This window comes from Manis pentadactyla, chromosome 8 (genome assembly GCF_030020395.1).
Source record: "Manis pentadactyla isolate mManPen7 chromosome 8, mManPen7.hap1, whole genome shotgun sequence".
Taxonomy (NCBI): Eukaryota; Metazoa; Chordata; class Mammalia; order Pholidota; family Manidae; genus Manis; species Manis pentadactyla.
Window position 1 is genome coordinate 140205143 of NC_080026.1, and position 24593 is coordinate 140229735.

A 24593-nucleotide genomic window follows, 5' to 3' on the forward strand; every position below is an offset into this window, starting at 1 on the left:
TGGGGAGGAGGTGGGCTCTCGAGCTCGCGGCCTCTGCATGGGAGGCGTGTCCTGAACCAGGGGCTGCACAGAGCTCGCCCTCGCACCCCTCTCCCTCCTGAGTGACAGGCCCCAGCACACCTTTCCCAAAACCCTGTCTGGGGGAGCTAGGCAGGCCAGACCCTGTGCTGCAGGGCCGCGTGCGCACATGAGGGTTCCCACGGGCCAGGGCCTCGTCCTCCCCAGGCAGCGTAACCTGCGGCTCCGAGAGGCTGAGTATCTGGCTCAGGGGTGCACAGCTAGTGAACAGAGATCTTGGGATGGTGGGCAGCCCTTTGTGTGTCCCCCACAGGCTTCTCAGAAGCCATCCCTGCCATCACGGGAAGAACCACCCCAGGGTGGACCTCCTCTGACCCCACAGCTGCTGATCCTGCAGGGGAGTGGCGGGATGCTGCCACAGAAATCGTGAGAGCCACACCCACCCGCCGTGGCCAGTGGCCTTGACGATGCTCAGGAGATGGTCCAAGGCGTCCACGAGCTCCTCCTGCCTCCCGGCCACGAGGAGGTGGTGGTTGTGGTTCAGGACGTAGACCATGGCATTCTGCACGATCCAGGGCTCCCGCGCCTCTCGTCCTATCTCGGCGGCCCGCAGCCAGCTGCTCATGACGCTCCGCGACAGATTCCCGATCCAGGTCCTGCGAGACACGCACCACCAAGCCTGTCCTCTGAAAACCTTTCCCGGACGGGCATTAAAGACTCAACGGGAAGTTGCCAGTGGCCCCACCTCATCTGTAGGGCCTGGGCATCAGAAAGGCGGCCCTGCCAGGGGCTGCCTGCCGAGGGCCACCACATTCCCCTCAAAGGGCTCTACCTCAGGGCAAAGGTTGCTCCAACCCCATGAGCACCAGCTCCCCACGAGCTCCTGCACGAACCAGACCCTCCTGGACCCCGTGCCAGCGTACCTCCCTAGCCCATGGTGGCCTGAGTAAGTATCCTGGCTACGGCTGCCCATGTGGGCCTGCGAACCCTTCTGTGAGGGGCCAGAGGCAAGCATCTAGGCTCTGTGAGCTGCATGCAGTCCCTGTTGCATGCTTTTCTCTATTTCATTCTACAAAATTTTAACACATTAAAACCACTTTAGATTGTAGGCTGTCCGAAAGCCAGCCCTGGGTCAGAGGTGAGCTGGGCCCCAGTTTGCTGCCCCTCCTCCAACTGCAGGCAGGGCCATCAGGTATGGACAGCTCGCTCCAGCCTTGGGCCTGGGCCTAGACAGGCGTGGCATGTGCCCTGCTGTGGGGCAGCCGTTCCAGAGCACAGGGCCAGGCTGTGCTCTGCAAAGGCCCTGAGGGTTTATCTGCACGGGTGTGCCCCACGCTCCCACGGCAGGCGGCCTCCCCACGCTGCATGTGGCCGGTCCCTCCCCAGCAGCACAGTGTACCAAGGGTCTGTCTGCTAGTGAAGCCGACACCCCGTTCAGCGGTGAGTGGTGAGGTGTGGGGCAGTGCCCACAACACGATGCAGACATGCACCTGTCTCCATACTCACTTTAAAAAATATTTTAAAAGAAGTAACTAAAACCCATCCCTATCCATTGAATACACCAGCATCACGACTGTCTCACGCTTGGCATCCTCTGGGACGGTGGGTGGGCCTCTGTCCCCACTCGGGTGACCAGCGCGCCCGGGACCGAGCACAGCGCCCACGGGGCCCACTGCGGCTCTTCCTCGGCGTGGCGTGAGGGGATGCTGCCCCTTTCTGAGTGCTCCACCGCCAGTGCCAGCTCCCCAGTCTCCTTCCCACTGAGCCAGTCAGACGCAGTCAGCCCACGGGCACACCAGCCCCCTCACTTTTCTCACACGAAATACAGGCCACACTCCTGTTCTGGGCGCAGCCACCAGCATCCCACCATGCCTCCCCAGGCCACGAGCCCGCATGCTCGGTGAACAAGCAGTGCCAGCAGGCACAGAGGCATCTGGCCCTGACACCTCGAGGCAGCCGCCTACCGGTATGTGAGCCAGTCCGTGTCGTCTTCTGGGGACTTGACTATGAGGCCGGCTGGGTGCTGGCTCAGGTCCTCGGGAGGGTTGGGGGGGTCATTCAGCTCTACACCTTCTGACCGCAGAAAGTGGACGGTGGCCTGCAAGGGAAGTGTGCAACAGGAGAGGTCAGGGAGCACGGACCCGGCACCAGGATGGGACACGCAGCCACGCACAAGGGGAGGACGCCCTGGGGGAGCCCACGGGCTTCACAGCCTCAGGTGTGCCCCTGGGGCAGCACTTGCTCCCCTCCCTGCATGTCCTGTCTCTTCCCTGCCACCCCGGTGCCTCAGGAGGGGGGCTCCTCCCAAGAGCACACCAAGCCACGCCACTCCTCGGGACACAGGATCCCTAACACCAGTGACTGCCCAGCCAGCATCCGGTGTCCCAGCCACTTCGTGAGGTTGCATTCAAACAGTGCAGGCCACTGGGGCCACACGGCACAGGCTGAGGGACTGAAGCGACGTGGGCAGTGGCCCTGTCACCTGTCTCTCTGGTTGATGCCAGTTCTACCACTGGCTCTCAGCTCCCTGCCACAGGGCTCTGCTCCAGCTGCTGTCATGTCCCAGCTCATAGCCAAGGCCTGGCACTTGGGAGGCGCTTACCAGACACCTAACGAATAAACCAGTGTGTGCTCTGTCCAGGACTCCCTGCCAGCCCCCAGAAGAAATGACCTCAGGTGGCCACAAGAACTCTGAAGTCACAAAACATCACCAAGTGTCGCCGCCTGGGCCGAGGCACAGGCACTATGTGTGGCTGAGCGCAGACCGTGGGTCCTGGTGCAGCTTGGACAGGGCTCAGCCACCCCGCTGACCCCAGGCCTCAGAGCACCCGCCCCGAGGGCCAGGCTCCTCAGTGTGAAGGCCCTACGTGGGCCAGGGTACTCAGCCCGCCTCTGACAGGATTAGATAGGAAATGTACACATCTGTCTGTTGCACATGTTCTAAGTGCTTTAAGTCCAGCTGATACAAACACCCAAGATCCCAGTAACAGTCAACCTAGTGCTCATGTAACTGGGTTCAGAAACCACTTCTAGGGAAAATGTCTAACACACATCACAGTGCATTTGGATTTAATTTTTTCTTCTAGAAAATCTCCCAAAAACCCAGGAAAATGTCCCCCATCTGCAGTCTTAATCCAGGAGCAGAGCTGGAGGGTCAGGATCAAAGCTGCAGCGGGTCAGTGTGCCACACCCCTGCAGAGGCAGGCAGCGGCAGGGGCCTGGGAAGTTGCCCGAGGGGACCTGGTGCCCAGGTGCCATCACCAAGCGCACGCTGCAGGGACGCACCTCGCCACTGATGAACCCCACCTCCGCGAACTTCCTCAGCAGGCTGGGGGACCCAAGCTGCTGCAGGGTGACTTCTGAGTGGCCCCAGGGGCCCTGCCCCGAGCCGTCTGCACCCCACTTCTTTCCTGAGGGGACGGCACAGCGTCAGCCTTGGTCAGCCACGGTGCACCTTTTCTAGCAAACAAAGAGGTGAGGATTCCTGGCCCGAGTTCTGAGCCTCCCCCCGGTGCTGGGAGGTGGGGGTGAAGGACACCTCTGCACATGTGCAGGGCTCCTCATGGCCCACTCAGGTGTCCCCAAAGTCAGCTCAGCAATGGCTGATCTCTAGTTATGCCCAAAAAACGCAGTTTTCAGTTTTGTTTGTACGTCTTGCCTCTCAAGCAGCCCCGTCCCCCTAAGGCTACAGCCCCATGTCCCTGGCCTTCTCAGAGCCCCAGCCGGTCCACATCCGGACTGTCCACTGGACTGGAGCTCCTCCGGGCACCGGCCCTCCACCCTCATTCCTGAGGCACATGCCTGCCAGGAAGGCTGGTCCACACGGCCCCACCCATGCCATCAGCCTCTGCCCTCTCCCCTCAACCACAGGCTCCTGGCAAGTCTGTGCCCCTTTCTGAGCCTGACAAACCCAAGGGACAGAAGGCAAAAGAGACAGCAGCAGGCCCAGAGCGGAGCCGGCCATGCAGATGGCCCACAGTTGGTGGCAAGCACCATCAGAACCGGGTGTCCGCCATTAGGATCACTGTGAGTGTCCCAGCATTTTCCTGTGGAGGCGGCAGGCTCCTGGCCCCCACACAATGGCCTTTTCCATCACTGCAGGACCAGGCCTTGGTTGCCCCCAGCAGGTGACAGGCCTGGGCCCCAGCTGGCCTGGGCAGGGCGACTGCGGCACCAAGGCCCTGCAGCCCAGGTTTCACAGCATGAAGCCCTGGGTGCCAAGGAGCACATACCTCCCTCCATTCTTGCCGGCTTCTTTGCCCTGACGTCATACAGGAGACAGAAGCGGCTTGCCGCCCGGCAAACGTCCCACACGCCTTGCTTCCGGGCAACCTTGGTGAGCTCTGCCCAGATCTCTATTCTGCTCACCAAAGATGCAAACAAGGGACGGTGAGCATGTGTAGGTGGTGGAATCAGAATGCACCCTGAACTGCTGCTGTGAGCAAAGGACGCCACAGGGCCGCAGTTTCAAAGCTGCAAAGAGTGACCTAGAAACAAATGGGTGCTCACAGCCGGGCACCTGGGTAGGGTGGGGTCGCCGGGTCAGGGCTGGGAGGTCAGGGGCCATGCACCCCGTTGCTGCAGCACCGGGAAGCACCTGAGCCTCCCCTGGGGCAAGTCTGCTCCAAACACCAGCCGGCTCCAGGGGCGCCCTGTCCCTGCTCGGCACCCCACGGGGCCATGCTGCGGTCTCATGGGCAACGGGCCGCGGCACCTCCCACTCCTCACTCGCCTCTCCCTGTGGTTCTCGGTCCCCAGATGCCGCAGGTGTTCAGCAGCCTTGTCCACACAAACGGCGTGGTGCTGGGCCTTTGCGGAGAGGTAGGCGAAGCGGCCCCTGCTACTCCCGGTGGAAACTGAGGGCGGATGTCGAAATGCAAGCCCTGCCATCGCACAGCGTGGGGAGAAGCTGTGCTCTGCCCAGGGGCCGGCAGCCAACGGCCTGGGCATGAGGGGCCGCCGGGCGCGGGGCTGCCACTGCGGGGTGGAGCTGGTTGCCAGCCATGCGGGCCTCCTCCCTGGTCCCCGAGCCCAAGCTGCCCCACAGAGCGGTAAGAGGCACAGCAGCCCCGTCCTCCTACGCTGTGCCTGCAGGCCTGGGGGCGGCCGGCTTCTCAGCCGTTCGCGTTGAGGAGCCCGTCCAGGCACCCGCTGATGCCCCTCACCTGGCAGGGCCCGCAGCCTCTCCTCCCTGGTCACCAGCACACCCGACCCCGGAGGCCGGCGATGCAGCTTACGGAGTGAGGGTAGCAGAAGGCCCCAGCTGTGCCCAGGGTGACATGGACAAAGCCCATTCTTGTTGGGCAAGGTGAAAACCCAGGGCTGCACCGCTGGGCCCCAGATGAGGATGAAGGTGCCCGCCCCTCCGAGGGCCCTGTCCGAGCCCACCTCCCTCCACCACTGGGGGTGACCCCACCCTCCCTCCTCCCCTGAGGAACAGGACCCGAGACATGAGCCCTGCTGGGTCAGCTCCCACGTCCCAGGGCCCTGCCACGGGGCCTGAACTGACCCGCACAGGGTGCTGGAGGGGCCGGCTGGCAAAGCTGAGGGCGGGGTGCTCACCCTTCGGGGGGTACAGCGCCATCCCATGTGACAGACAGAGGTACAGGCCCAGGGTGGCTCCCAAGCAAGGATGTTCCAGACTCTGGGGTGAAGGCGGCACCTACCTTTGGCCTCGTTCTCACTGTCAAGCACGATCTGGAAGGTGTCGGGGGCCAGGGCCAGGCCTGCGGTCACCAGGAGAGCCCTCTTCTTCCGGACACTGTCCCTTGGGGCGGCCTTCTTTGCCTGGGACAGTAAGAGACTGTTTGGGAGCAGGATCATTTCACCGGACACGACGCAGTCTGCAGGGTCTGAGCACCCCTGGCCTCTGAAGAGGCGCGGGGATCCCGTCAGGTGAGCCCCAGCCTGCACGCACCCCAGGGAGACCAAGCAGCACCTGCTCGATGGCCAGAACGGCCTTGTCCTCGGCACGCACAGGGTCCTGGTACAGCCTGGTGCACAGCTGCAGCCGGCTGATGGCCATCGCGAGCCTGTCCTGGTAGAGGCCCAGGCTGTCCAGAAGCAGGGCCTTCTGAAGGTGCCCTAAGGCGAGCTCCAAGCAGTCCTCGTCCTCCTCAATGTGCGCCAGCTCCATGTGCACTTGGCAGCGGAGCAGGACTGAGAGGCTGGAGAGGGACCGCGGCATTGGGAGCTGGCATGCCACAGCAGGCTGCTGGCATCCAGGGAGCCCTCCAGAAGGAAGCATGCAGGACCCCCATGCTACGGGCTTCCCTGCATCCATAAGTCCCACCTTGCCCTGCCTTGGAGACAGAGAGGAGGTCTCTACAGACCACAGGAGACCCGGAACCCAGCAGGCAGAGGGGCTGAGACCTGGGCTCCAGCACCGAGAAGCCACAGGTTGGCACAAGAGGGTCCATGCCAGTGAAGCCAGCTGAGTGGAGGGCCCAGTAAACACAGCTGTGCACAACATGCCCACCTCCGCCCCTGGACGTCACCTCGAAGGCCCTTGCACACATGCCATCATGCCTGCTGTCCACAGTCTGAAGCCCAGCAGGTGCCCCTGCTCCAAATTCTCTCTGCTCATGGGCTGAGGCAGGAGCACAGCCCAGCTCTGCCCTACCTGAGGGCCCTTTGCCTGCTGCTGTCTGCAGGGACAGGTGGGGCTGGTGGCGCCAAGTAGCACCTGCAGTGTCCCCAAAGCCCTTACTTCACTAGCACACACACCAGGTCACCACAGGGCCTTGACACCAGAACCAGCAGATCAAGCAAACCTGGTTGAAAGCATCCCAGGAGCCAGTTGGTCCCTCACGGAGGCTTTATGCCTGTGCCCCAGGGACGAGGGTGTGCAGGGTGCCATGCACAGGATGCAGGCCGGCGCTCCCCTGCTCCAGGTGCCACCGCGCCAACAAGAGCCCCCAGGGCAGCGAAGTTCACGTCTCCCCCTCAGGGAGGCCGGACCCACAGCCACAAGCCCACAGCACTGACACTGGGCGGCACCGCACACCACTGAGCGGTCCACACAGCAGACAGCCCACCTCCTGAACCACCTGGCAGGTGCCTGCCTGAGGAGACCCTGCAAAGATGGCAGGCTAAGCAGAGCAGCTGCCAGCTGGAGAGGACACAGAGGATGCTGGGACCTGCTGGAAAGGTGCAGAAGTGAGTCTTTTCCGTAGTTTCACCTGCCTCCAGCTGTGCTATGGTCACTCTGCCGTCCAGAGCAACCGCATGCTGGACACCTTGCCTCTCAGGGTCTGGCCCTGCAGGCCTGGGAGCAGGCTGGGGAGCTCACGAGGCCGGCTCTGCCTGGCGCAGGTTCACGGACCCACTGAGTGAAGCAGCGAAGACGCAGCAAGGCTCCCGGGGCAGTGGGACCACAGGCCGGGTCAGAGTGGGGGCTCTGCACAGGGCCCGAGAGGCCACGTGGCACTGTGGGCTGCGAGGGGCTGCCCAGCCACGGCAAGAGGCCGGTCACTCGGAACATCAAGCCACGGTTCCACAGGGGTGTGGCATCCTCAGAGGAAGGTCCACGTACCGGAGGAAGACCTCCTGGAGGCCCACCCAAAGTAAGCCTAAAGCCATCATGCAGATCCTGCAGGCACCCAGGTTTGAGGTCACATCCCAAAGAGTGACAGCGTGAGTGAGGCAGGAGCAGCCCCAGGCCGGGCAGCGCACAGGGTAAGATCCCCGGACAGGCAGCAAACGGAAGCCACAGCCAGGGCCCGGCAGAGACGGGTGGCTGGACTTGTCAGCTGGCCCCGCAGACACGTCCGTTAACATGGACACCACAGCACAATTATATATACATCCAAAAACCTGAAGGAAAACGATACTAATGGGAGAAGAGATAGGGAATCTCAGCAGAGATGCAGAAACCATAAAAAATGGAAATAGAGCCAAAACGGTAAATGAAATGAAAAAAATCCCTGGTTGAGCTTCACAGATCGGAGAACCCAGGAAAAAGGGTCAACAGGCCTGAGAACAGATCAACCCAACAGATCGAAAAATGCTCCTAGAAACACGAGCAGAGCCTCGGGCCCGTGGGGACAGCATGTGGTGTCCTGGCATGCGTGACACTGGGGCCCAGGAGGAGGGGAGAGCAAAGAGAGGCCGACCGATGGGCAGGCGCCATGGCCAGTGCCTCTCGGGGCTGACGCGAACATCGCCCCCCACGTCCGAGTGTCCTGGTGACCCCAAGAAGGCTCCGGGCAACCCCGTCGCCCCGTGCGGGGCACAGAAGGCAGGGGAACGGCCGGAGCAGGGGCAGGCACATCACGCTCAGCGATCCGAGCTGACAGGAAGTCTTGACTTTTCATCACAAGTGATAAGGCCAAGAAAGCAACCTCTTCAAAGTGATTAAAGAAGAAAAATATCTGTAAACCCTGAATCCCATAACCAGTGAAAATACTCCCCAAAGATGAGGATGAGGCATAGGCATTTTCAGATCAGTGAAAGCTGGAAGAATTCATCACCAGCAGCCGCGTGTGCTGAGAAATACAGGAAGTTCCTCAGCTGAGATGCCTGATGGAAACTCAGATCTGTGGACAAGGAAGAGGAGCCGCGGCAAACCAGCGGGTGAACATGACTGTGGTTCTCCTCTGCGACGTCCTGTAAAGACCGCCGGCCGCTGAAAGTGAACCGGCAGCTCTGTGAGATGAGGTTCATGGCGCGTCTGCTGGCAAAAGACCTGAGAGCGGCTTGCGGGACACCCTCTGCCGAGGGAGGGTGCGCACCACTGGGCCTCCAGCGATGGCCTCCCACGGAGCCCACGGAGGAAATGAACCAGAATTCCGAAAGCTTCTTTGCTCTCACGGATGGCGGGAATGGAGGGGCGAGCGGGGACGCCCCAGACAGGTTCAGATCACACCGAACACGGGGACGGAGCAGAGCACCTGGACAGTGGGGGGGCCAGCCTCTCCACTCGCCAGAGACACTGGCCAGAGCGGGGATGAGCAGGACCCGAGCCGCAAGCGGCAAGTGGAGGGGGCCGGGCGGCAGCGATGGCGTCGGAGGCGGGAGCCGGTGAGGCACGTGGGGTCAGAGGCGCGGCGAGCAAGAAGGCAGCCACCCCCCAAATACCCAGCGCGCAAACAGAGAGCCTGTGGGGATCCAGAGAGACCAGTGTGGGCGGTGCCAGCAGATGGGAAATCAGGGCCCAGGGTCAGCAGACATGAGGGACACTGACAGGAGCGTCCAGCGGCAGGCAGGATGCCTCGGTGTCCAACCCCCATGGGGTGCGTCAGGCGACAGCCTTCCCACAAACAGCCACACTATGCAGCCCCTGGGCCCAGAGGTTTCACTAGATTCTAGCAAATGTTTAAGAAAAAAAGCACCAAATTACACAAACTCCCTCAAAAGCAAAAGAGAGGGAAAACTTCCCAACTTCCCAATTTATCTCACAAGGTCAGCATGACCTTGACATCAGGACCTGCCAAAGATACTAAGGCAGGAAACTGCGGGCCAGCATCCGCACAAGCAGGCTGGTGAGAGTCTCTAACGCACATGAGGAACCCTAACCTGGCAGCGCATTAAAAGCTGGTACCTCAGAGCCGTGCGCCAAAGAGCAGAGTCACGGGGCCATTTTAAGAGAAGCAGAAGGAAGTCGACACCCGCATGAATAAAAGCAGCTCGGTGGATGCTTAAATGGGCCGTTCTGCTGGGGCAGTTACATCTCAGGGAAGCCAGCGGGGAGAAGTATTGTCAGAGAGACAGAGGCGACCAGAAGTTATTTTTAAATATCAAGAAATATGAAAATAAACTAAAAGTGACTTTTAAATGGGCAAAATCCTCCAGATTTGAAGAGACCCCCAAGTGTTGAGCAGTAATGAATGTGCCGAGGATCAGGCCCCTCATGTCCCCCTCCCAGGGCTCAGGTCCAGCCATGCCCACGGCCCCCACTGCGGGCACTGCCCTCCTGGATGCCCCGCACACCCATTCTCGCCAGCCCAAGCCCCGCCTCCCAGCCTCCCCCTGCTTCTTGTCTCTAAAGGAGCAACAGGGAGCCATTTCTGCATGTGCCCCCATTGGGGCCTGAATCCCAACGAGCTGGGACGCCTGCTGCCTGAACAGAACCGGACTCCCAGGAAGCAGGCGGTGGGCTTCACCGAGGCCTCCCCACCAGGGCCCTGCCTTCCTAGCCACCCGTGCCAGCCCTACCTTGTGCCCTCCTCCCACTGCCCCCCTGCTCGTCCTGCCTTCCGTGCTCGGGTGGTGTCTGCCTGGCCTTGCTCCCTCCCCGGAGACCTGGGTGACCTCGCTGGCTCCCCCACCCCGAGCTCCACAGCCAGGTCACCTTCAGTGTCTCCAGGCCTCTCAAGCCGGGGATGCCTGCAGGGCCCAGGGCCTCCTGCCCACACCTGCCCACCCAGGGCCTCCTGTCCCCTCCTGCCCGCCCAGCCTTCCTCAGCTCCATCTCCCTCGTCGTCTCTCACTGGCTCTCCTGCCGCCAGTTTTGCCCACAGGCTGGTCTCAGCAGCAGCTGACCTTCCTGCACTCCAGGCTCCCTGATGGCCCTTGCTTGGGGAGGCCGGCGTCCTGGGGCCTTGACAGGCCCTGCTGCCAGCTTCTATGTGGGGCTCTGCCCTGGGCTCCATCCTCCCAGCCCCACGCGCCCCCCTTCTGGGCTCTGACTGGAGGTCCGCTGCTCAGGGCCCGACTGGGACCCCCCTACCAAAAACAGTACTGCCCCCCATCCCGCTTTCCTGCCTTTTCAGCACTTATCAGAGCCTGTGCAAGTGGGCGGAGGGGACCCGGGTGTGGGTGTAGGTGTGGGAGTGGGGGTGGGGGTGGGGGTGCGGGTGGGGATATAGGTGTGGGTTTGGATATAGGTGTGGGTGTGGGTATGGGTGTGGGAGTGGGGGTAGGGGGGGTGCGGGTAGGGATATAGGTGTGGGTGTGGGTATGGATGTAGCTATGTGTGTGTGTGTGTGGATATAGGTGTGGGTGTGGGTGTGGGTGTAGGTGTTGGTCATGGGTATAGGTGTGGGTGTGGATATAGGTGTGGGTGTGGGTGTGGATATAGGTGTGGGTGTAGGTGTGGGGGTGGATATAGGTGTGGGTGTGGGTGTAGGTATGGATGTGGGTGTGGGTGTAGGTGTGGGTGTGGATATAGGTGTGGGTGTGGATGTAGGTGTGGATTTGGGTGTGGGTGTGGGCGTAGATATAGGTGTTGGTGTGGGTGTGGGGATATAGGTGTGGGTGTGGGTGTGGGTGTGGGTGTGGACGTGGATGTAGGTGCAGACATGGGTACAGGTTCTGATGAAGGTGTAGGCGCGTTGCCTGCACCCCTTCACCCTATGTTCTGGGGCTGGTGCAGGGCCTGGACCAAGGTGGGTATCAGCCAGTGTGTGATGACTCAGACCCGAGGGCAGAAGGCACTGGGTGCCGATTGCCTCAGCACTGCCCACCCTGACCTGTGGGCATTCGGGACACAGGCGCATGGATGCCGGCTTCGGGGTGAGCTCTGGGCAGGCCCCTCACCAGAGCTTGTGGATCGCAGGCGGCTTTGTGCTGGGGGCTGGCCTCTGCTGGGTGTCTGTCCCCGCAAGCTTGTGGGCCCTTGGCACAGGGACCAGGCTGGCCCTAACTCCACAGTAGCAGGTGGTGGGTGGTGAGGGGCCACCCAGCCCCGCCCAGGGCACAGGGACGGCTTTCTCCTTGCGACAGCTTTTCAAGCCTTCCTGATACCGGTGGGTCTCCTGCTTGATGGCTTCTTGAGAAAATGGGTGGGATCCCATCCTTGCCAGGCGTGGAAGGGTTCCGACAGGGCCCCTCCCTGAGGGGATGCTCAGAGCAAGGACAGCGACCCACCTGTCCATCTTCTCCAGGATGTCTGCAACGTTGCTCAGCGGCTTCCGCAGGTGCCGCCGCAGGTCACGCTGCAGCAGCGGGAGACACGTGTTCCACTGTGTGGTGCACACGACGGGGATGAGCCTGGGGTCACCCAGGCGGGTGGCTCGCTGGAGCACGACGTCCAGTCTCTGCATTATACTCAGCTGGGTCTGCACAGAAGACATGGGCCCGTCCATGAGGCAGAAGACGAGCACCACATGCCAGGCTTGCTGCACGCGACCTGGGGGCCTAACCTGAGCCCGGGAGCCTGAGGTCCGGAAGCAGCAGGTGCCCAGGGACCATCAGCATCTGTCTGAATGGCCTGATCACCTCTAGAAGGGACTGGTCACCTTATAAGACACTTCCCCAAAATGCCTAGAATGGGCTCTACACATCTTCCCTGAACTGATCCCATTGTATCTGCTTATTTCCTGGTCTTGTATGGTCACCTGGCCTATGTCCTGTTACATTCTCTTCCCAAAGAACATCCCCTCTGGCCTGTGCTCCACGGGTCCTTCCCAGCCAACAACCTCTGGGCCCAGCATTTCAGGGCCTGTGCAACCGGGCTCAGCAGAGCCAACTGGGACTGCCCATTGGTCCTAAGCTTGGCTATGTCCCCCAGTCTCTGGCTTCTGGCACCCTCGGGAACTCCTCACGCTGCCCCTAGACCACAGGGTCCAGCCCAAGCTTGAGATGCATGACCCTGTGCTGCCCAATGCCAAGATGCGCCTGTCTGAGCCCTGTGAACCAATGCCCACAGCCTTCTGCCTGGTGCCCCCTGAACACTCCCGCCTCTCAGGTCCTCAGCAGACAGATGGAGGCAGAGGCCAGAGAGCCCGGGCTCAGCAGCACGGCGTGCAGCCCCCCCAGCACCACAGGCACACTGCCCACTACTGCAGTTTCATGATTAAATGTGGCAGCCAGTGTTTGCTGTAAATCATCTTCACAACAACATTCATCGCCAGGTCATGGCAGTCAACGAGCACCTAATGACCTCCCTCAAGAGAGCCCACGCTAGTGGGGGGCAGCCACATGAGCAATAGAAGGAGCACGAATACCCACTGGGTCGTGATGACTGTGCCACACAGAGCTCCCCACCAGCCACGGGCCTTCCGGCTTGCAGGCTGCTGGGCATCACTGCCAGCTGGCGCCAGGATTGACCGCCTCAGCCCCAAATCAGCGCTAGCCACCATCACTCCTTTTTGATAGATTTTTGCTCCTTTTTTAGATTGTAAGATCCTCATTAAAGAAAAGTCCAAAATCATGTCTGGATCTTCTACTGGCAGCAGCCGCTGTTCCAGATCCTACGACTTACGTAAGGAGAACAGAGGCAAGCTCACAATGTCTGCAGATCTTCACCACCATGTTTACAAGGCTGCTGCCAGGCCACCTCATTAGAAGGACAGCTGCCCTCTCTCCACCACCCCTGGGGTGCCCTGAACAAGCGGCAGCTTCTCCACGGGCCTCCCGCGGCCACTCGGGGTGGGCTCCTCACCCTCCTGGCGGGAGTCCTGTGGACCTGCACCCCAGGCTCCCCACTCCCCGCCCACCAGGCTCCCGCTTCTATGTGCCCTGCGGCCCTGCCTGCTCGCATCCCTAATGAGGATGCACCACCTCCCAGAGCCTCTCCGGCCTCCAGGCACCACACTCTGCCTTCCGGGACATGAGTCAGGACGGCACAGAGCCCTCATGGGAACACAGTGGCCTTCGCCAGGGACAAGTGTCTCCAGTGTGTGGGGAGGTGCACTGCCTCGTGACGCCAATGCCCCTGCTGGGTGAGGCGGCCCTGGAAGCCGGGAGGGACATACTCAGTGCTGCAGGGGAGGGTGGCAGCCAGCCCTGGTGGCTCTGGTGCCACCCAGCCCCTGGAGTTCCTGCTAGAAAGGCCGTGTTCACAGGTGGGAGACTGAGGTGCACGAGGCTGGCCTCGTGCTCTTATCACCCAGGAAGTGGCAGAGCCAGAGTGAGGCCAGCGGTGAGGTCCCCATGTCCCCAGCACCCTAAAACCTGGCACCCACTCCACTCGCACAGCATCCGGGAAATTTTCAAAACAATCCAGTAATACTGTCTCCTGGTCAAGGATTTACCTCAACAGCTGCTCGGTCATAGACTTTGATTTTATTTTCAAGTCCTAAAGCTTCTAACTCACATTCCAGGCATTCAATTTCCATCAGTTTCCCAGGATCCTGCAGGATACAAATGGCTTTTGATACATGGAGATTTTAATGACAGCAATCATGCATGTTCCTTGACTTCAAAGGCCACTTAAAAAGTAATCAACGTACTAGATAGAAATTAAATAAAAATCATAAGGCAATACAAAGATACATAAGAAAAACTTTAAATGTTTCTAAAAGATGCAAAGATTTAAGTGATAAAGCTAAAAACAACTTTTGTCCCTTTTTAATAGAAGGGAAGTTAATTTTACTGGATACTAAAATACTATTATACACTCTTTTCAATATTTGTACCTTTTAAATGCACCATTCTAGATACGATGCTAGGGCACATGGCAACCATGTCAGTCCCTGAGGGGTTGGGGTGGGAGCACCCTAGGGCTAAGGCTGTGGAACCTAGAGGTGGCCCCGCGCTCTGCACAGCACTGCAGGGCCCCGGCAGTCCTGGCCAAGACCGCCCGAATGCCACGTTCCATCCCAAGTCTCAGTTCCTGTTTTAGGACCAGTTCCGGACCAGCACAGCTAAGACTATGAGCAGCCGACTGGCTGGGCTCATTTCTCACCATCCGCACCTCGTGGCGGACAGCCTTCTGGGAGCTGGGTCGGCAGCTGGGCCCTGGAGGGAAACAGCAGGCATGCCAGCCGTGCCACTGGGGGGCCCTCGCATTCCCCTGTGAGCCAAGCCGCACTCTCAGAGCACCTGCCAGGCCCAGGCCCCAGGGACTCGGCACTGTGCCCAGCATCCGTCCACGCCAGCTGCGTGGCAAGACTGCACTGCAGGGGGCCTCTCATTTTCTTAAGCAAACAGCCTTAAGATGCACTCCTAGAAATCTCTGTCGGGGGGTGGGGAATGTGAACTTTTCTTTGGAGGGCAATATTGTGATATCTGTTAAAAACCTTCAAAGTGAGACTTCCCTGGTAGCCTCATGTCAGCAAACTTATCTTAGGGAAAAATCCTAGATCCTACCTGCAGAAAAAAAGCTTTAGGAACAAAATGATCATTGCAGCCCTTCATGTAATACGCAAGCAGTGACAGGGTTGAAATGCCCAGTCACAGTTACAGCTGGGGCGTGAGCTGCCGACCGTGAGTATCAGGCAATACCGAGCAGCCCTGTGAACACCGGGCGGCCGCCTGCACAGGGCGCGAGGACCCCTCCCAGCTGTGGGGAGCGCGCAGGGGAGGAGCCACCACACACTCCTGGGCCACCCCGCTGAGGCCCTCTGCTCTTCACGCCAGGGCCACAGCGAGCAGGTGCCGTCCCACTGCAGGCCACTTACTTCGCTGTTGATGTTCTTCAAGTCCGAGAGGCAGCCAGAGCACAGCTCCCCACATTTCAAGGTCAGAGAAAGGTGAGCTAACTCAAAAAGCAAAAGCATTCTGAAAACAAAGAAACAGAACATGGAGGGTAAGTGCAGGGTGACCGGAAATACCAATGCAGGGAGTAAGCACTCAGCCATCACCAGCGGCGGGCAGGAGGTAGGAAAACACAGGGGATGAGCCCTGCACCATGGTCCCCAAGCCCAGCCTCCTGGGCCCCAGGCAGGTGCAGGGAAGCCGGCGTGGAGGACCAGACCCGCCCAGCAGCTCCAGCCGTGTGTCCCCCTCTGGACTGATGGAGGAGCAGGTGGCACCACGGGGAACAGACACACACCACCTGGCTAAGGTCAGCTCTTCGTACCACGTGATGAGTGTCTGGGGACGTCACCAAGGGCATTCAGCCTCTGGTCAGGGTCTTTGTAGAAATCAGCTGGCTGATGCTAAAATGTTTATGGAAATGCAGGCTTAAGCAACTTTAAAAATGAACAAAAGTCGAAGAGTGAAAGGACCTGAAGTTGAGAGTTAATATAAAATTGGGAACCAAGGCACGGCCCTGGTGCACATCGCCCCGGACTCCTGGGCCAGCTGGGTCTCTGCTGGGTGGGGCCCCATCCTGTGCACTCTGGGATGCCAAGCAGCTTCCCTGGCCACCAGGTGCCAGATGCTGGGAGCGGCACAGCAGAGAACAACAGCAGCACCTCCGGGCACGCCAGGAGCCCGCGTGGCGCCAACGCCCTTTCACCCTTTCCTGGGTAATGGCAGTGCCACCCAGGAACACAGGCGGCTTGTCTTTTGTGCATGCACACCTGCATTCACATGCCTACGTGTACACACACACACACACACACACACACACACACACACACACATGCTCATGTGCCCAAAGTACTTTGACTTCCCAGAGGATCTGCAAACCCATGCTAGGCTGTAAAAGAATATTACACGATACAGAAAAATGTTTACAACTTATGTGGATAAAGCAGGTTAGAAACTATGTTATAACAATTTTTTAAATATACATTGACGTCATTTTCAAACTTTCTAACATAATTACAAATGAAATTGGAAATGAGAAAAAATGGTGAAAGTCATTTAAAATATATATATCTGTGCAACCCCTGGCCCATGAGATCTGTATCAATTTTAGAGCAACGGAGGAAGTGACATGTGACAGGCCTATGAACACGGCCCTCTCGCCCAGTCCAGCACAGGCGGTCCCACGATGCCCTCTGCCCTGTGCCCTGGTGCTCCTGGCTTCCTGTACTGGCGGGCAATCTACTGCTGCCTTAGATAAAGCCCCTGGCATGGGGGGCAGCTCCCCTGGAGGCAGCCCCCGGCCCAGATGAGCCTCAGAAGGGATGCCAGCCTGGCCGCGCCCTGTGCCACTGCGCCCGGGTTCCCGCCCCGGACAGTGAGAGAGCCACATGATCGTTGTAAGCTCCTGTGTCTGCGGTAATTTGTCACAGTAAAAAATAATTAACATGCCCCCTATGAGTTTTCTGGGACTGCTGTGACAAGTTACCGGTCTGCAGGCCGGAGGCTGCACCGGGGGGGTCGCAGGGCCCTGCTCGCTCTCAAGGCTCCCAGGAGGCCCTCCCACCCCTGCCAGCTCCCATCTCTGCCTCCATCCGTACTGGGGCTTCTTCCTTGTGAGTCTCAGTACCCCAAATTTCTCCTTTCTTACAAGGACACAGTCATCAGCTTAGGGCCCAACCGACTCCAGTGTGACGGCCCCTTAACTCAACCACTTCTGCAAAGGCCCTGTGTCCAGCAGGGTCACATTCACAGGTAGCAAGGGTGAGGACTTGAGTCTATCTTTTAGGGGGACACAATTCAACCTATAATACCACAAAATCGATTCTCAAATGACAAACTGAAAAAAATATCCAAAGTAATTATCGCAGGCAAAGGGCCAAAACATTTCCTGTGTTGGGAGTGCAGAATAGTTGATGAGAAAGTCACTGAGAATGAAAGATCGGTTCAGAGGCCCCCAGACACGGCCGACGTGCAGATGAAAATCAGCACCACGTCCACAAGGCTTGTTTCTTCCGCACTCCCTTAAATAAGCACACAGGAGAAAGTGACAAACAGCTGCTGGCCTGAGAAGCACGCCCGTCCCCCTGGCAGAGTAAAGGGGGGAAGCTTCCAGAGCCTCCTGTCAGCCTCAGCTCAGCGACGGCTCCTGGGAATCCAGCTCAAGACCCACCCTAAGCTCTGGACCCCCAAAGCAAGGAGCCCGAAGCCCAGAACCAAGAGCCTGGGGTGCTGGGGAGCGGGTGTCCCCCGCCCGCCTATGGCCGTCCAGCTATTCAGAAAGCGTCCTAACCGGCTAAGCACTTCCGCTTAGAAGTCAAACTTGATTCTCAGAAGTACGTTACAAGTCCCAAGCCTACAAACCTCAGGACAAAAGCAGACTAGACAGAAATGTGCTAAAACCTCCACAAAGGCCGACATCTGGTAGGGTAGTTTTGGTCCCCCGTTTGCATTTTTTCACATTTTCCTGTACTTAACAAATTGTGGACAGTGATCACGTATACGTGAAATGGGAAACCAGAAACTCACTTTTCCTCTCTGACTGAAGGGAAGCCCTGGTGATTATAATATCCTAAATGTTCATAGGTCTTCTTCAGAATCTCCTCCGCGTCCTCAGGTAAATCATTTCTATCCAATTTTCTAGAAGTAATTCAAACATTAAACAGAAAATCCTTTTAAATTTATTCAAATTCTCCTAAGAGAAACTCAAATTATTTGAACCTGTGCTTCCCGCTGAGCAGAAGGCCTGAAGGAGTCCACGGCCTCCTCTCCTCTGCCTGCGCAGAGCACCCCCGGCCTGTCTCACCCTCCCAGGGGCAGGAGGGGCAGGTACCAGACAAGCCCGCAAGGGCTGCACGGCCAGGGCTTCAGAGGCTGACTGCCTCCCGCTCCCCCCGCTCCCCTCACATCTGGACTGGCCTGCGCTGAGCATCTGATGCAGCTGGTGACTCTCCTCCTACGACCTGCGACTTCCAGCTGGAGGCCCTGGACGCCTCAGCGAAGGGTCGGGGCAGATCCCACCCCGGCCCCACCCTGCAGCCCCACCTCAGCCCCAGGAGCAGATCAGAGTCCGCAGTGTAAAGCTCAGCTCTCCCTCCCAAAACCACTTACGCCTGCAGCATATTAATGTGGAAAGTGACCAACAGGCTGACAGAAGTTCTCTTTTCTTCCTGTAACTGCAGCTTGTCCATTAATTCATGACGCACCTGTTATAACGTGAAAGAGTGTCAACTCAGGTTTAAACAAGTAATTAGGTAAAGACCCAAATATTGTGTTTAGCTATTGTTTTGTCAATATTTCTCCTTCAGAAGTGTTACTTGTAATTAACAAGTATCTTTTCACTAATTATGCTTTATATTCAGTTTTCCATATATAGCAATTTCCTGTACACAAAAATTAATAGATAAATGTTTTTCATGCACATTGTTATAGTAATTACTATCTTCACAAATTTTCTGTTTTTAATTCAATGCTGTTACAAAGGAAATAGTCACAATGTAGGAAAAGGTTTTGTCTTGTTTTGTTCACGCGTGCACACGTGTATGTGTTCATCTCTCTCATGGGCAGATTCGTGGGCTGTCATAGTTTTCTGAACAGTGACATTTGTGAAAATTACTTCTGTCTACATCTTTCAAAAGGCCACCTTACCATAACAGCGAACATCTGTCTATACTTCTGTGGCACGTTAGCTTTTATGAATGGCGCTGCTGTGGCACAGAACTTAGTGGCTTCCTCGATTTTTCCAGCTTGTAGATAACACTCCAGAAGCTCCCTGAAAAATATAGAAACTGGATATTAAACCTTGATGAAATCGTTTTCTGCTGCAAAAGCCTATGACGGTCATGATTTTTGTATCTCACAAACTCCCCTTACCCACACCCTGAGGTGGCGGGCAGCACCAGGAGAGTTAGAGGGGCAGGGACTGTTTGCATTATGACTACCCAGGATGTTTTAAATGAGCTTTTAAAGAAAGACCAGATCTCTGATTACTTCCTACTAACGGCTCCGCAAATGGCCAGAAAGCAAGGACAGCCTGCAGATTCCAGGCTCCAACTTGAGGGTAGACTCTCCCGGCGCACATTCACCCCATCACTGGGAAGCACGTGGCGCTGCCCAAATACAGGGTCAGACAGACAGCTGGCCTCCCGGTCCACATGGCACGATGACCACCTGCTGACGCATCTCACTGCGGCTCCTCAGGGCCGTCACTGTGGCAGTGCCCCTAGCACACACGTCCCCAGGAGGTACCTGGACGTGGGTACCCACTCGGCACAGTCTTAGGTGCTAAAATGTCCACCCCATTAACAATTTACTGAACTAAGTTTTTAAAACCATGAGTCAGGACTAAGACACAGGCTCACATTGCCTGTGTTTTGAGCCCAAACACTTATCCTGTTGCAACAGCCATATGAGCAGGACTGTGATGGCATCTAGAGAGCTTAGAAACATCTCAGACAAGACACAGAAAAAGCATGATTCTACCTAGAGTACAAAGCAATGGCATGCAGCCCAAATATGAGTCATTCCACTGGAGGGGCAGGGCCGGAAAAGGTCCCCTCAGGGACTCTTGGTGACCTGGGGACTCCTCGCCTCGGGACCTTGCTCACAGCATCAGCTCTGCCCGCCAGTCCTTGTCCTCTTCCTCGGTCTGATTTAACACGTTCACCATCTGAGAGAGGCTGGGGATCAGGAGGTGATGGTACCCAGGCTTGAGAAATGGCCTCGCCATTTGCCAGTAGAGGACGGACGCATTATAGACCAAGAAGTAATACCTGAGGTACGAGAGGAGGAAGTCAGAGACACGGGCAGACCCCAGCCCATCCCGTGCGTCCCAGGGGTAAGCTGGAGTCCTGCCTCCGGTGGGGCAGCGGGCCCGCCTGAGCAGACCAGAGGCCCCTTCCCTCATTCCACGGCTCTCAGATCCCTGGGAACATGCCAGCCAGCAAGGCCTGCTTTGGTTCCCAAGGACAGACGAGAACACGCAAGCGCAGAGGGAATCAGGGAAGGCTTCCTGGGGGAGGACCAGGAATCAGCCAGAAGAGCAGCAGTTCAGAAAAAGAGGACGGGGCTGACAGAGGAAGGAGAGCAGAGCCTTCAGGGGACAGCCCTTCCCCACCCCTGCCTGCACAGGAAGTACAAAGTAGGGGGGCCAGAGGGAGGAGGGAGTGGGGGCACCCCTCAGGAGCTGGGCTTCCTCCTGAGGGCTGCAGGGAGCCATGGGAGGAATCTCAGGACGGGACCCACAGGGGTGATTTGCCTCACCAGGCCTCTGGAGGGGCCAGCCCTGCCTAGGCGCCTGGGGGTGGTGTGCGCAGGCTGAGGGCCGTCCGTCCGTGCCGTCGCCCAGGAAGGAGGCAGGACCCCGGGCTCTGGCAGCAGGACAAAGCTCCTGCTTCTTTGGGATTTTACTCAGAGCCCCTCTCCTCCTCCACTGGGCTGTGCCAGGCCTATTTCTGAATGAGATCCTGGCAGCCCCCAAGGTCCCGGCCCTTCATCAGACAGTCTACAGGAGCCCCCAGGAGCCTGAGTACAGGGCGGACCAGGCCCCGTCCCAAGAGTGCCGGCCACTCTGGCTTCATGTTCTCTAGGGCATCGTCCCCTTCAAACACGGTCCCCTCTGAACCTCTGGCTGGAGGTCAGGGCTCCCCATGCACACCCCCACTGAGGCAGGGTCTGGGGGGCTGTGCCCCGTACCTCCAGCACCTCCAGCAGGGGCTGGCAGGAGGAGGCCACCACAAGCAGGACTGGGAGGCCAAATGGGCGGACCTTGATTTACACTCAAATCTCTTTCAACTATTTAAATAGGTTGTACTAATACTATCTGTTTGCAAGCTTACAGCTTCCATTATATTTATGTTTGATAAAGAAAGTATTCATTAAGAGAGCTGTGCTGGAGGTTCAGCTGAATCACCTCCGAGGACATGAGGTCTCGGCTCAGGCTCTCTGCCCAGGGGGATTACAGGCAGCGGGTGGTTCAAGGGGATGCTGAACTCCCAGAGGCCCAGACATGAAGAGCTGGGGACCAGCCCAAGGACAGACCCACTGGAGGAAGCACGGAAGTCATCTGTGCGTGGCAAAAACCACAGAACAGAGAAGAGGACATGGCTAAGGGTTTTGTGTACACAAATGTAACCACATCAGCAACACAAACCCCACAAGCACAGACCCCTACAGGCTGAACAAATCCTGGTTCTGGACCCCTTACACAGTCCCAACAGAACAGCCAATTTCATGATGCCAACCTCGGTTCTCCTTTCGCAAAGTTGACCACCTTCATGTACTGAGTCACACAATTTTCAAATTCTTCCTAAAACAACATAAAGAATGACCATGAAATAGAATTTGACACCGACACATCATGAGGTCAGTTCTGTAAACATGGAGCTGCGCCCAAGGTAGCCCGCATGCCCGTGTGGACAGTGGACACTGGAGTTCGGGCGAGAAGCCACGGGCCACTCTCCTGGGAAGGTCTGCTCTGCCTGACTTGAGGGCGGGTGCAGGCGTGAGCAAGGCCCTAGGGCGTGAAGGTCAAATGTCAATAGGACCCCAGTCGGACACCAGAGCTCATTTCTAGGCACTGAACATGAATTTGGTCACTTACCTCTCCACTTAAAAAAATTTAAGATTTGTCTGGCCTGACACAACTTTGGAAGTGGGGTGAAATTGTAACTGCTGTGAAAGAAGACATGGAATTTTGAGGAGCATCAAAGCAACCTCAGAGTCACAACAGAGCAGGTCTCACAATCAGGTCTTCCCTTCCGGAATGGCAGGCCGGCCGAGGCATGCCCTCCACCTTGCTGCCAGTACTGAGACCACACACCTGATGGCTTCAGATGACTAATAAAGGAAAGGGGAGGAACCGGCACAGCTGTGCACGCAGGGCCCCCTCTCACCAGGTTTTCAGTGGACTTAGGGGTGCACAGCTGGGCCTTGCACAGGTGCGCTCGGCCCAGAAACTGTGTGACCGGCCCCTTTGCCTTGAAGTACATCTGGATGCAGTCCTCGCTCACCTCTGGCTGCTCCATCTGCGAGAGAAAGCACCCGACAAGCCCAGAAAGGTGCCAGTGGGTACGCTGTTTCCCCCCATACATAACTCCCAGCAGGGCCAACCATGGGGCTGGGGACACCCCCAGGTGCTGCCCCTGTCCCAGTTCCACCTTCTATGTCCAATATAAACCCAGAAATAGGGATCTCCTGGAGCCCACGCCCTGGAACCCTGGGATGAATCACCTTCAGGGCCTGTTCTGCACACAGAACAAACAGGTCAGGGCTGAAGCTTTCTGTGGGGTCAAACTCCGATTTCCCCAGGTTGGCCGACTTAATCAACTCATACGCCCTCTTCAGGGAGGCAACATCTATCAGGGCAACAATTGAGGAAGATTTGGTCTGGAAAAAGCACCCATTGCAGCACTGAGCAACTGTGGGGACAGTCAGGAGGGTCCAGGAGGGGGCCTGGGTCAGGCCAGCACCCCCGTGGCTGTGCCCCTTCTGTGACCTACTGGCCTGGCCCTCTCCAGGGAGCCAGGGACAAGATGCTCCTTGCAGGACCCCTCCCACCCTGCAGAGCTGACCAGGTCAGAGCCTCATAAGCAGTGAGAGGATGACAAAAGCCATCTTTTAAAAGACTTCTTAGTTTACATTTGCCCGGGTCAATCGAATCCTGAAGTGCCAGCTTCAAGGGGTCCGTGAATCAGGTGAGGCCAGGATCCAGTGGGTCAAGAAGGTTCAGGTGCATGGGTCTTGGCCAGTCTGAAGGCTTCCCCAGAGTCATGGGTCTGGCAGCTCTGGGATCTCCCCAGGGTGGGAACTGGGGGACACCCTGCTTCCCCAAGAGCGGGGGTCAGGCCGGTCTGGGAGCCTCCCAAAGGCGGGGGCCAGGGGAGTCCCGGGGTCTCCCAAAGGGCGGGGGTCTGCCGGGTCCCGAGGCCTCGCCAAGGGTGGAGGTCAGACAGGTCAGTGGTCGGAAGGGTCCCGGGGTTTGCCCAGATCCGGGGGTCGGGAGGGTCCCAGGGTCTTCCCGGCCGGGGGACCCCGCCCACCCTGCTGGCTCTGGGCGCGGGCCAGCTCCTGCGCGATGACCAGGTCCATGGCGCATTTGCCGGAGGTCGGTTGGCTTCTCCCACGCGCAGACCGTGGACGGTTGCCTAGCGACTGAGATGGACGCGGGACCGACTACTACGGGCCCGCGGAGAGGCCATACTTGTCCGGAGGCGAAGCGCTGCGTGGTGTCCACCCCGGACCGGCCGCTCCCGCCCCGCGGGAACTAGGACTTGGGTACCGGGGACGGGGGGAGTGAAGGAGAGACGGGGACGGGAGACAGGGCGGGGAGACCGGGCGGAGACGGGGACGGGGCGATGGGGAGCTGGGGGGCGGAGACGGGGGATGGCCGGAGGGGAGGGCCGGTCGGGTCCGGCTCTTGCAGGCCTATCAGCCCTGCTCTGCCCGCACGTCCCAGCCGCCGCCCCCAAGTCCCCCAGGTGGACGCGGACCCGCTGAGCGAAGCCGCAAGCTGCCCGGCCCCGGTCCCCGCACGCCCTCCCCCCTCTCCGGGTCCCCGCCCCCGCTCCGCCCCCCGTTCCTGCCAAACCCGTCCGGCCCCGCCTCTGGCTCCGCGACCTCACCTCCGCGCCCCCGCCCCGCCCGTGTCCCTCCCCACCCACCCCCACCCCCACCCCCGGTCCCCGCACCCGGGTCTCTCCTCCCCGCGCCCCCAGGCCCCTGCGGGCCCGGCGGCAAACTTCAGGACCCGAGAAGTCCCGCGCTGGGGTCGGTGGGAGTCTTGGCGCAGGGCCAAGCTGGAAGAGGACGCGGGGGTTGGCGCTGGGGGCGGGCAGGTGCCTGCAGGCCGGACGCGGGGTCGCGGGAGCACGACGGCTGGCGGGGGGTGAAACGACGTCGGCGCTGGACTGGCGATGCCCACCCAGGACCCCGGCGCGGGGATGTCGCTGCGCACCCAGCACGGCAGGCCGAGCAAGCAGGAATGGCACGGACAGGGCGACAGCGGTCGCCGCGGGCGGCAGAAGCGGCTTCGCCTCCACCCACTTCCTACGCTTCCGGAGACCCGTGAGGCCACCTGTTCTGCTGATGTGTTCTTACCCTCCTGTCACCTTCTTCCTCCTCAGGAACAGACACCACCCGCCGCCCCGTGGGCTTTTGGCAGGCACACGGCCACCCCCAGATCCTGCCTCCCTTGTATCCAGTGTGGCCAAGTGACCGAG

At 58.9% G+C, this 24593-nt stretch overlaps 1 protein-coding gene across 1 annotated transcript in view; it reads right to left on the reverse strand.

Annotated features, from left to right (window-relative positions):
- CFAP46 (cilia and flagella associated protein 46) overlaps window positions 1–23648 on the reverse strand; it is an 86398-nt gene extending 62750 nt beyond the window's left edge. The window contains exons 1-18 of the mRNA XM_057505403.1: window positions 23415–23648; window positions 22606–22730; window positions 22269–22400; window positions 21618–21682; window positions 19983–20147; window positions 19024–19147; window positions 18487–18581; window positions 17905–18015; window positions 15303–15402; window positions 13935–14033; window positions 11827–12017; window positions 5957–6185; window positions 5685–5805; window positions 4751–4874; window positions 4251–4378; window positions 3304–3428; window positions 1983–2116; window positions 462–674 (exon numbers count right to left, since the gene is read on the reverse strand). Of these exons, the coding sequence (XP_057361386.1) occupies window positions 462–674; window positions 1983–2116; window positions 3304–3428; window positions 4251–4378; window positions 4751–4874; window positions 5685–5805; window positions 5957–6185; window positions 11827–12017; window positions 13935–14033; window positions 15303–15402; window positions 17905–18015; window positions 18487–18581; window positions 19024–19147; window positions 19983–20147; window positions 21618–21682; window positions 22269–22400; window positions 22606–22730; window positions 23415–23463 (2330 nt within the window). The 5' untranslated portion in view covers window positions 23464–23648. The remainder of the gene's footprint in view (window positions 1–461; window positions 675–1982; window positions 2117–3303; window positions 3429–4250; window positions 4379–4750; window positions 4875–5684; window positions 5806–5956; window positions 6186–11826; window positions 12018–13934; window positions 14034–15302; window positions 15403–17904; window positions 18016–18486; window positions 18582–19023; window positions 19148–19982; window positions 20148–21617; window positions 21683–22268; window positions 22401–22605; window positions 22731–23414) is intronic.
- Between the last annotated feature and the right edge of the window lie 945 nt (window positions 23649–24593).